This window comes from Rhinoderma darwinii, chromosome 7 (assembly GCF_050947455.1).
Source record: "Rhinoderma darwinii isolate aRhiDar2 chromosome 7, aRhiDar2.hap1, whole genome shotgun sequence".
Classification (NCBI taxonomy): domain Eukaryota; kingdom Metazoa; phylum Chordata; class Amphibia; order Anura; family Rhinodermatidae; genus Rhinoderma; species Rhinoderma darwinii.
The window spans coordinates 100,981,098-100,993,947 of NC_134693.1; the positions used below are offsets into that span (position 1 = coordinate 100,981,098).

At 40.3% G+C, this 12,850-nt stretch overlaps 2 protein-coding genes across 3 annotated transcripts in view; one reads left to right on the top strand and one right to left on the bottom strand.

The window, feature by feature from the left end:
* CENPP (centromere protein P) overlaps nucleotides 1-12,850 on the top strand; it is a 392,723-nt gene that overhangs the window by 315,942 nt on the left and 63,931 nt on the right. The window lies entirely within an intron of this gene.
* The window catches only part of ECM2 (extracellular matrix protein 2), a 57,750-nt gene that overhangs the window by 40,835 nt on the left and 4,065 nt on the right, over nucleotides 1-12,850 (bottom strand). Inside the window, exons 2-3 of the mRNA XM_075832323.1 lie at nucleotides 7,767-8,095; nucleotides 3,768-3,956 (exon numbers count right to left, since the gene is read on the bottom strand). Coding sequence (XP_075688438.1) covers nucleotides 3,768-3,956; nucleotides 7,767-8,055 — 478 coding nt within the window. The 5' untranslated portion in view covers nucleotides 8,056-8,095. The remainder of the gene's footprint in view (nucleotides 1-3,767; nucleotides 3,957-7,766; nucleotides 8,096-12,850) is intronic.

Genomic DNA, 12,850 nt, shown 5'->3' on the forward strand with positions numbered 1-12,850 from the left:
CTGTGAAATTATTGTATTCACTTGAACCATAGCTTGAATTACATAACAGTGATAGAGACTATCACTGTTTTCCTCACGTTTGTTCAAATAAGTATTTCTGTGACATAGTCCACCAAATATGAAGTTTGACATATCACAATAGTAAGAGAAGGAGCAGTTGACCTCACAGATTCACCTCAGATACTTTAATGATTATTCGCCATTGGTCCATCTTCTCTACCACACGAGGATCAGATTTTTGGCCAGAAAGATGTATTTAAATAAACGGCTGTCTATGTAATGCATTGACAGGCCAGGTACACCAGAGCAGGACCGCTCTTACCGTGTATTTCTTCAGTCTAGCTCATAGGGAGGGGGCCATGAGACAACCCTATTAATACTCACCTGAGTAGCCCCAGTTCTGAGGATCAGTGGAAACACATCACATAATTCCTAATGTACTACAAGCCTTCTTGCTCTATAGTAAATGACTCTCCCAAGGCAAGTAGATCTCCCAAGGCAAGTAAAGATTGATTGGTGTAACCCTTTGATGTCAGCGCTTGTAGATAGATAGACATCTTAACCTATACAGGTGCTGTCAGGCATATACATGACTTGCAAGAATTACTCTTTTGGGATTTGAAAGGAATCCCTAATGAATAATAACAATAGGAAATTCTGGTTTGTTTGTTGTTTTTATCAAATTTTTCTTAAATTATGGACTTTGGGCCGCATTCTTTTTTAAATCATATTTTTTCACTTTGTCTAAAGTCATTTACAATGTTGGGACTTACCCTTTCAACCATTTTATATTCTCTCAACATTAAATGGTTTGGCGAGGAGTTTAAAGAGGCTCTGTCACCACATTATAAGTGCCATATCTCCTATATAAGGAGATCGGCGCTATAATGTAGGTGACAGTAATGCTTTTTATTTAGAAAAACGATCTATTTTAAACCACTTTATTAGCGATTTTTAGCTTTATGCTAATGAGTTTCTTAAACCCAAGTGGGCGTGTTTTTACTTTCGACCAAGCGGGCGTTGTACAGAGGAGTGTATGACGCTGACCAATCAGTGACCAGTCAGCGTCATACAATTCTCCCCATTCATTTACACAGCAGCATCGCGTTCTTACTAGAACACGATGTGCAGCCACATACACAGACATTAACGTTAATCAAGTGTTCTGATAATGAATATACAGGGTGGGCCAATTATATGGATACACCTAAATAAAATGGGAATGGTTGGTGATATTAACTTCCTGTTTGTGGCACATTAGTATATGGGAGGGGGGAAACTTTTCAAGCTGGGTGTTGACCATGGCGGCCATTTTGAAGTCGTACATTTTGTATCCAACTTTAGTTTTTTCAATGGGAATAGGGTCATGTGACGCATCCAACTTATCGAGAATTTCACAAGAAAAACAATGGTGTGCTTGGTTTTAACGTTACTTTATTCTTTCATGAGTTATTTACAAGTTTCTGACCACTTATAAAATGTGTTCAAAGTGCTGCCCATTGTGTTGGATTGTCAATGCAACCCTCTTCTCCCACTCTTCACACACTGATAGCAACACCGCAGAAGAAATGCTAGCACAGGCTTCCAGTATCCATAGTTTCAGTTGCTGCACATCTCGTATCTTCACAGCATAGACAATTGCCTTCAGATGACCCCAAAGATAAAAGTCTAAGGTTGTCAGATCGGTAGACCTAGGAGGCCATGCAACTGGCCCACGATGACCAATCCACTTTCCAGGAAACTGTTCATCTAGGAATGTTCGGACCTGACACCCATAATGTGGTGGTGCACCATCTTGCTGGAAAAACTCAGGGAACGTGCCAGCTTCAGTGCATAAAGAGGGAAACACATCATCATGTAGCAATTTCAGATATCCCGTGGCCTTGAGGTTTCCATTGATGAAGAATGGCCCCACTATCTTTGTACCCCATATATCAGAAACTTGTAAATAACTCATGAAAGAATAAAGTAACGTTAAAACCAAGCACACCATTGTTTTTCTTGTGAAATTCTCGATAAGTTTGATGTGTCACATGACCCTCTTCCCATTGAAAAAACTAAAGTTGGATACAAAATGGCCGACTTCAAAATGACCACCATGGTCAACACCCAGCTTGAAAAGTTTCCCCCCTCCCATATACTAATGTGCCACAAACAGGAAGTTAATATCACCAACTATTCCCATTTTATTTAGGTGTATCCATATAAATGGCCCACCCTGTACATTACCTCCAGCCTGGACGTCATGTGAATTCAGAATCCTGACACTTCTGAATCTTTTCTGTGAGAGTCCAGCAAGTCACGCGTAATCTCGCGAGATTACGATGTAAACGAGATTTTGTTTCCCTTGCTGGAAATCTCACAGAAAAGATTCAGAAGTGTCAGGATTCTGAATACACATGACGTCCAAGCTGGAGGTAATGTATATTTATTATCAGGACACTTGATTAACGTTAATGTCTGTGTATGGGGCTGCACATCGTATTCTAGTAAGAACGCGATGCTGCTGTGTAAATGAATGGAGAGGAGTGCATGACGCTGATTGGTCAGCGTCATACACTCCTCTGTACAACGCCCACTTGGTCGATAGTAAAAACACGCCCACTTGGGCATTAAGAAACTCATTAGCATAAAGCTAAAAATCATTAATAAAGTGGTTTAAAATAGATAGTTTTTCTAAATAAAAAGCATCACTGTCACCTACATTATAGCGCCGATCTCCTTATGTAGGAGATAGGGCACTTATAATGTGGTGACAGAGCCTCTTTAAACCTAATGTGTTGGTAATTTAAATTGCAACCATGGGTTGACCTGTACACCTTAAATATTATAGGCCAGCTGAGAAGAATCTTTCAGAAATCAGTTAGTATCCTTTAGTACTTGTCCGTTTCTCATTTGGTGATTTACAAATTGCGATGAGCTCTGGTTAGCTTAAACACCCAGGCCCCATTATTGTATAGTGATGGTATTTTTCTAGAATATGCCATCACTTTCTGATTAGTGGGAGTCTGACTGCAGGGACCCCTACCGATTCAGAGAATAAAAGGGGTCGCGATCTGATCAGAAAGCGATGGCATATAGCAGCGATATGTCAATACTTTCTATGATAGGAATAACTCTTTTAAAAGATTTTCACATCCACAAATTGACATTGGTTATCCTCTGGCTTCACTTCATCTAAGAATTCTAAAAATATGTTCTGACTTTTTTATAATAATTATAATTTATAATAGCTGTAGTGGAGCAAAAGCTGTGTTTTATTAGTAATTGAGACTTAACTTAATGTGACGTTTGTGTTAGATGTTAGGGTATGTTCACACGCAGTGTTTTCAGACGTAATTCGGGCGTTTTACGCATCGAATTACGCCTGAAAAAACGGCTCCATTATGCCTACAAACATCTGCCCATTGCTTTCAATGGGTTTTACGGTGTTCTGTTCCCGTGTCATTTTACGCGTCGCTGTCAAAATACGGTGCGTAAAAAGACACCCGCGAAAAAGAAGTGCATATCACTTCTTGGGACGTTTTTGAGCCGTTTTTCATTGACTCCATTGAAAAACAGCTCCAATAACGTCCGTAACATACGCCGCGAAAAACGCGAGTTGCTACAAAAACGTCTGAAAATCAGGAGCTGTTTTCGCCTGAAAACAGCTCCATATTTTCAGACGTTTTTGATCACTGCGTGTGAACATACCCTTAGACTTAAACATTTGTTATATGCTGCAAAAGAGGGTAACTTTCTGTTAGATAATGTGAATTATTCCATACCGGTCTGACTGCACACTGGACAGCATTCACCATTGGGAATCTCCGTCTTGGGACACATAAGAGGAGGGCAGACGGTTTCATCACATATCTCATTCCCGTTAGAGCACATGCAAATGACGCAAGGCTCAGGAGACCACACTGCTTTATCGTACATTACTATGCCATTTACCGTACAGTGACCTTTCTTTGCTACAAGAGAGAGAGAAGAAAATTATTTAAAGTACAATAAGATTACTAAATGTTTTTTTGATGTTTTGTATTAGTTATATCATTTGTATTTCAGCTTTTACATTAAAAGATACTGCAGAGTTCATGAATAATAAGTATATTCTTCCATACTGCTCCATAGTTAGGCAATCTGGGCTGCTAAGTCTGCAAGGACAGATTTAGGGAATTGCCACATTTGGAGAGGTCAACATAGAGTTGTATCTTTAGTTGATACCACACTTTCTATCTGTACTGATGTAACCAAGGCCTATAGCAACTCATTGATCAGAACTGGACAGATCCCAGTGGCCTGGCAGTCAATGCACCCAGAAATGTGCTGCTGGTGAATAACTTTTTGGGTAGTTTTCCTTGTATGTCTATGTAAGTTCTTAAAGCCTAGCTTCTACAAAAAAATCACACTAGCTCCTGGAGTGATCTAGCCCGTTCGTAAAATGAACAGTAATATTTCCACACCTCTGTATGGCTTAGCAATTTCCTACAGACTTCTCAAATCTGATGGTGAGGTTGATGTTGATCAAAGTTCACAGATTGATGTTGATGAAAGAAAAGTAAAGCCGGCCATACACATGCCACAGCTGTCAGCCGTCAGCTATTTTAGCCGACTCCACCAAACTAGTTGAGCGTGCATGTTTATTTCAATGGGGAGAACAGCATAAGCCGCTGCCAGACACCTGAGTCAGCAGCTTATCATGCTGAAATCCAACATGCCTGATCCCTCTTTCCCCTACCATATGCTATCAGGAAACAGTTGACAGGGCCCCACACACACAAGATTATCGACCCATCCTGTCGACATCAGCCGGTTCAACCGACTTTTCCCTCACGTGTATGGCCAGCTTAAGTAGTACTGCAAAGAAGTTTGACTAAAACAAGCTAACATTTACAATGTTTTTTCCCAGTATGAAAAATACTGTTGAATGGGATCAATTATTGCTCTTTGTTTCATCTGTTACTAAAAATATGCTTTGTTATTATTTTATATATATTTTGTTATTGACGGTTTTGTGGTGAATGGCAGTTAGGGTAAGTTCACACAGAGTTTTTTGACGTGGAAACCGCGTCGGAAAACACACCAAAAAAAGACTGAGAATGCCTCCCATTAATTTCAATGGGAGACGGAGGCGTTTTTTTCCCACGAGCGGAAAAAGTAGCGACATGCCTTATCTTCGGGCGTTTACGTCTCTGACCTCCCATTTACATCAATGGGAGGCAGAGAAAGCGTATTTTGCGGCATTTTTTCCCGCAACGCTCATTGGCCGCGGGCGAAAAACGCAGCGAAAATCGGCATGCAGGCATTCCAAACAGAATTTTGAGGCAGATTTTCTGCCTGCAAAAAACTGTGTGTGAACCCAGCCTAAATACCCCAAATCTTTTTTGATTTTTTGACACTAGAATTATTATTCTAGTATATGGTTTTTATTAATATTCAAAAGTCGTTTTTATTGTTTTACCATTTTAATCCTGTGTAGCTGATATAGTTACTCTGGAAAAGGACCTGTTGATAGCATCACAAATTGGGAGGTTAATTCTTGGTTAAGAATGGTCCTATAACATCAATGTTTTTCTAGGTATCAAGATGAGTCTGAGAAGCTTACTGATATAACAGCGAGGTATATGTTTGTGTTCTGTTGACGTCCGGGATCATTTCACTTGTAATTAGTAAGACAGCTCTTTATCAGCACCCAATACACAGGGAAAATAAATTTCACATCAACATATATACATTTTAATGCAATATCCCTATGCAATGCATTTCTTCAAATACACGAAAACGAGCACCAAAAGAAACCAATTCCCTTGATTACGATGGCTCCCGGGCATGGGCAGTAGCCAGGGAGCTGCCCAAATTGGCTGTTCTCGGAATGGGCTTGCATTGGAAATGCGTACAAACAAGGAAGCAGGGCTCCTGCCCTACTACAGCGAGGTCACGTGGGCAACCCACAAATCCGATAAGGACTGGTTATGAGGAGTAGTCCAGGGGGAACTGAGAGGTCATGTAGATATACAATTTTTGGGGATTTAACATGTTTATTGGCTCCAGTTTAGAGGCTGGATAAAGGAATTTTGTTTTATTACATAGTTACATAGTTAGTATGGTTGAAAAAATACGCATGTCCATCAAGTACAACCAAGAGATGGGAAAAGGGAAGGGAAAAATAATTGAGATAGGAATACCCGTTTAAGGCTCTATTGTCAATTGCAAATTCCTCAAGTTATTCAAAATAGCTGTTCAGACATTACATTTTCAGATATGCCCTTACTGTATTGTCAGAATTAAAGAAAAATGTGAATATTTGTAATTGTCCTTTTTAGCTAGCTATACACTATACCATTGGCAGCTGACCCTAAATAATATAGATATTGGGTCATTTGGAGTATGTGAGACAAGTTTGCGGTCATTGAGCTCCATGTCTTACATTACTGCTATCTAATATATGACTTATTCTTATGGAAGTTAACAAACGTACCAATTTCTTTTTGCTTGTATTTGCCATTGCGTTTTTCAACCACAGGACACACGTAATGTGATTTTTCGGTTTCTCAATTCCATGTTAAAACTGCCATCCTATAATTTGCTAGCAACAGTTCTTTGAGATTTTGTTGAAGTCATCATTGTACGATAAATTATGTGCTTAATTGGGGTCTCTAAACTATTATGTGGCTTTATGAATTAGATTTTGCTTCATTTTAATGGAAGGCAGGAAAGATTCCTAAACCCAAATGACAGTGCAAAATAATAATATTTCATAGTTGACCACTTTTCACATTTAGGAGTATCATAAACTGACCAAAAGAGGAAAATATGGTGGAATTAAAAGATGATGATGATTATTATTACTACTACATATACGGATAGTCTTTTTACACACTTTCACTTAAAAAAATAAATAATGTCAGCTGTCAGCAAAATCTAAGGAGTTCTCCACTTTTTTAAGAATATGTATACTTTTGCAACTAATCTTTTATTTATTGTTCCTGCAGTCATGTGTTACTAACTTCAATGGGACCCTTCTTCTTGTTAATAAGCCATGGACTGTAGGAGAGGGGCACAGGATTGGAAGAACATTTATTATAGATGTATGTGATGCCTGCGTTTTACACATATGGTGCAGATATCTATTATGTGTCGTTATCTTTTCTACATTGGACAGATTACTGCTGATGGGGATCTGATCATAATCTGCCTCTCTTCTTCATAAACTACAGAGAGTAGATGTAGGGGGATTAAAGGGGTTATCCCACCTCTGGATAGGTGATAAGTGTTTGAGGGCTGGGCGTACCACTGCTTTTACCCCCGTTGATCAAGAGAACGGGGGTCCCGAGTCCCCTGAATGAACGGATAGCACTGTACTCGTCCATCTCCGGCAGTCCTATAGAGAATGAATGAAGCAGTATCGTACATTCGCGAGCGCCACTCTGTTTATTCAGGCGATTGGGAACCCCTATTCTCTTGAATGCTGGCACCCCCAGCAATAAAACACATCACTTATCCTTTGAATGGGTGATAAGTTGTTGTGGTGGGCTAAAACCTTAGAGATATGGCTGCATCATCAGGCTACATATAGAGTTTGGTTGTAGTCTAACTATGGGGAAGCATAGGGCTGCATACACAAAATGGTAGGATATTTTTCATCAAGATTATTTGCAAAGTTCCTGCATTCTTCATTACATCCTATATTATTAGAAAGGTGGACATACAGTTAAATGGTAAAAACGATAATCTTGACTAATATTTATTTTCAAAATCTGCTTGCCTCAATGATATCATACCTGGTAAAATATTGTAGCTGGGGGCATTCTCACTGACCCCTAGAACGGCTTGTAGGATGTGCACTATGGTATCCTCTCCATTGTAGAAAGGGACATTTGATGTGGAAACTGGGATTAGTGAAGTTTGGATGAGTTTTTGCCTTCTATTTGAACCTTTTAGAGGCACTCTCCTACGTCTGTGCTGATTTCTCCTCTTTTGATGTTTTGGAGTGGAAGGATCTTCTTCTTGAGCCCATCCAGTATACAGTAAAATCACCAGAATTATACATACCAGTGTATAAATCTTCATCTTCTTTATTGTCACAGTTCAGGGCTATGGCAACAAGGTCCTAGAAATATATGTGCAAAAGGTAAAAGCTCAATTGTGGGATATGGATATCTTCTACCTGTTGAAGCGACCCTTCAGTCAAAGACAAAAAAAATAACTGTAAACTGAAAAATTGTAGTTAATATACCTGGTGGCCTTCTGCTTGTTCCTGGCTCTGTTCCCACATTCCGGTCCCTTTTGTCCAGTATCCAAGATGCTCCATCCGAGGGCAGTGGAGGGGTTGTGAGCGTGCCTCAGACTTGTAGACAACGCTCTCCATATCTGAGACAGCGGGGACCGGAACGCGGGAAGGCTGTAAGGAACAAGCAGGAGAAGGCAACCAGTTATGTTAACTGTAGATTTGCCGTTTATAGTTAATTTTTTGTTTTTGGCTCGAGAATCACTTTAAGGTCTATAGTCCTGTCCATGGGTTGCAGTAAGTAGATAATGCTGGTATCATAAAGATCTTTAACCCCTTAAGGACGCAGCCTATTTTTGGCCTTAAGGCTCAGAGCCCATTTTTCAAATCTGACATATTTCACTTTATGTGGTAATAACGTCGGAATGCTTAAACCTACCCAAGCGATTCTGAGATTGTTTTCTCGTGACACATTGGGCTTCATGTTCGTGGTAAAATTTGGTCGATATATTCAGTGTTTATTGGTGAAAAATTGCAAAATGTAGAGAAAATTTTGAAAAAATTGCATTTTTCAGAATTTAAATGCATCTGCTTGTAAAACAGACGGTTATACCACCCAAAATAGTTACTAGTTCACATTTCCCATATGTCTACTTTAGATTGGCATAGTTTTTTGAACATTCTTTTATTTTTCTTGGACGTTACAAGGCTTAGAACATAAACAGCAATTTCTCATATTTTTAAGAAAATTTCAAAAGCCTTTTTTTTAAGGTACCTCTTGAGTTCTGAAGTGGCTTTGTGGGGCCTATGTATTAGAAACCCTGATAAAACACCCCATTTTAAAAACTAGACCCCTCAAAGTATTCAAAACAGCAGTTAGAAAGTTTTTTAACCCTTCAGGCATTTCACAGGAATTAAAGCAAAGTGGAGGTGAAATTTGCAAATTTCATTTTTCTTGCTGAATTTCAATTTTATTCATTTTTTTTTCTGTAACACAGAAGGTTTTACCAGAGAAACACTACTAAATATGTATTGTCCAGATTCTGCAGTTTTTAGAAATGTCCCACATGTGGCTCTAGTGCGCTTGTGGACTAAAACACAAGCCCTAGAAGCAAAGAAGCACCTAGTGCATTTTGAGTCCTCTTTTTTATTAGAATATATTTTAGGCAGCATGCCAGGTTTGAAGAGGTGTTGAGGTGTCAAAACAGTAGGAATCCCCCAATAGTGACCCCATTTTGGAAACTACACCCCTCAAGGAATTCATTTAGGGTTGTTGTTACCATTTTGACCGCACAGTTTTTTCACAGCACGTATTTGAATTGGGCTCTGAAATGAAAAAAATGTCATTTTTTCCAATAAAATGTCATTTGTGATCAAAATTTCTTATTTTCACAAGGAACAAAATACCCCATTTTGTTGCCCAATTTGTCCTTAGTGTGGCAATACCCCATTTGTGGTGATAAACTGCCGTTTGGGCCCATGGGAGGGCTCAGAAGGAAAGGAGCGCTATATGTTTGTTGGAGTCCAGATTTTGTTGGATTGGTTTTCGGGTGCCATGTCGCATTTGCAGAGCCTCAGAGGTATCAAAGCAATGGAAACCCACCAAAAGTGACCCCATTTTGGAAACTACACCCCTCAAGGAATTCATTTATGGTTGTTGTTAGCATTTTGACCACACAGTTTTTTCACAGCACCTATTTCAATTGGGCTGTGACATTAAAAAAATGACATTTTTTCCAATAAGATGTAATTTTTTACCAAAATTTCTTATTTTCACAGGGAACAAAATACTCAATTTTGTTGCCCAATTTCTCCTGAGTGCATCAATACCCCATTTGTGGCAATAAACTGCCGTTTGGGCCCATGGGAGGCCTCAGAAGGGAAGGAGCGCTGTGTGTTCTTTGGAGTACAGATTTTGCTGGATTGGTTTTCGGGTGCCATGTCGCATTTGCAGAGCCCCAGAGGTATCAAAGCAATGGAAACCCACCAGAAGTGACCCCATTTTGGAAACTACACCCCTCAAGGAATTCATTTATGGGTAATGTGACCATTTAGACTCCATAGTTTCTTCACAGAACTAATTTGAATTGGGCTGGGAATTAAAAAAAAATATATTTTTTTCAATAATATGTCATTTTAGCTCAAAAATTCTTATTTTCACAAGAAATAAAATACTCCATTCTGTTGCCCAATTTGTCCTGAGTGCGGAAATACCCCATTTGTGGTGATAAACTGCCGTTTGGGCCCATGGGAGGGCTCAGAAGGAAAGGAGCGCTGTGTGTTCTTTGGAGTCCAGATTTTGCTGGATTGGTTTTCGGGTGCCATGTCGCATTTGCAGAGCCCCAGAGGTATCAAAGCAATAGAAACCAACCACAAATGACCCCATTTTGGAAACTACACCCCTCAAGGACTTCATTTATGGGTGTTGTGACCATTTTGACCCCATAGTTTTTTCACAGAACTTATTTGAATTGGGCTGGGAATGAAAACAAAATTATTTTTTTCAAATAATATGTAGTTTTGGCTGAAAATTTCTTATTTTCACAAGAAACAAAATACCCCATTCTGTTGCGCAATTTGTTCTGAGGGCCGCAATACCCCATTTGTTGTGATAAACTGCCGTTTGGGCCCATGGGAGGGCTCAGAAGGAAAGGACCACCATTTGGCCTACTGGGGATTTTCTAGTGCGAAGTCATGTATGCAGAAGCCCCTGAGGTACCAGAACAGTTGAAACCCCCAAGAAGTGACCCCGTTTTAAAAACTACACCCTTAAGGCATTCATCTAGATGTGTAGTGAGCATTTTGACCGGAGACTTACACCCCATAAACTGTAATGTGGGTTCTCCCGGGTATGGCAATACCCTACATGTGGCTGTTATCAGCTGCCTGGACACACAGCAGGGCCCAGAGGGGAAAGACGAGGCGGGATAAGCTGTGTGGAGTGCATCAGGGTAAGTAAAATTGGGGTAAATTATAAACCAAGGGATGTATGATAAATTTTAAAACACTTTCATACAGAGCTCTGGTTATTCGGGACACGTGTCACATTGATATATTGTGTCCTCCCTTACCCCCTCTTATAGCAGACTTTGCACCTCTTTTGACTTTTTCCCTTCTTGCCAGTTTCGGGAACTTCTCCTGGAAAGTGTTGCCGCCCTGGTACGATGCGTGTGGGCTCGCTTCCAGAAGTACTGGGTGCCCCCCCTTCTTGGTCCCTAAAGATTAGGTTCTTGATAATCACCTCTTGAAATTCCAGGAAAGTTCCCGTCTGGCCTGCACATCGACGTAGCATGTACGCATTGTACAATGCCATCTGTATGATGTGCCCGGCCAGCTTCTTATACCACACCGCATGGCGCTGTAGGGCTTCAGGGCTTGATCTTACAAGTCCATCCCTCCCATGTACCTATTGTAGTCCAGGATGCAGTCTGGTTTGGGGGTGGCCTTTCTTTCATATATCCTAAACCTGTAGGTATACCCTGATGCACTCTCACAGCTTATACATCTTCACGCCATACCTTGCCCTCTTACCCGGCAGGTACTGGCGGAATTGAACCCTCCCTTTAAAATGTACCAGGGACTCATCAATAGAAATACACTTCTCAGGGGTGTATGCTGGGGAAAACCGGGCACTGGAACGGTCTAATAGGGGTCTCTGTTTATACAAACGGTCAAAACTGGGGTCATCTCGGGGTGGGCACGGCTCATTATCAGTATAATGTAAGAAGCGAAGTATTGCCTCATTTATTTATTTTTTTAGGTTCCAGTTCAGTTCTGAAGTTGCTTTGAGGGGCCCATATATTAGAAACCCCTATCAAACACCCCATTTTAGAAACTAGACCCCTCAAAGTATTCACAACAGCATTTAGAAAGTTTATGGACCCTTTAGGTGTTTCACGGGAATTTAGAGCAAAGTAGAGGTGAAATTTACTTTTTTTTTTTTGTCAGAAAATCCTCTTTATACCATTTTTTTTATAACACAAAAGGATTTATCAGAGAAACGCAACTTAATACGTATTGCCCAGATTCTGCAGTTTTTAGAAATATCCCACATGTGGCCCTAGTGCGGTAATGGACTGAAGCATCGGCCTCCGAAGCAAAGGAGCACCTAGTGGATTTTGAAGCCTCTTTTTTATTAGGCACCATGTCCGGTTTGAAGAGGTCTTGTGGTGCCAAAACATTGGGAACCCCCCAAAAGTGACCCCAATTTGGAAACTAGACCCCTTGAGGAATCCATTGTAGTTTTCTTGGGGTGCATGCGGCTTTTTGATCAGTTTTTATTCTATTTTTAGGTGGCGTGGTGACTAAAAAACAGCAATTGTACGATTGTTCTTTTTTTCGTTTTTTTTTTACAGCGTTCACCGTGCGCTATAAATGACATATTCACTTTATTCTGCGGGGCGATACGATTACGGCGATACCAGATGTTTATTGTTTTTTTTTATGTCTTATGGCGTTTGCACAATAAAATACGTTTTGTAAACAATCATTCACTTTTTGTGTTGCCTTATTCTAAGGCGGGATTCACACGACCGGGTCGGGTCCGAGCCCGAGTGCCGGCCGGTAAAATCGGCCATTCTGCCCGGCCGGTTTGCATAAAGTTATGCATCCGTGCCGGGCCGGGCAGATCCGGACAGT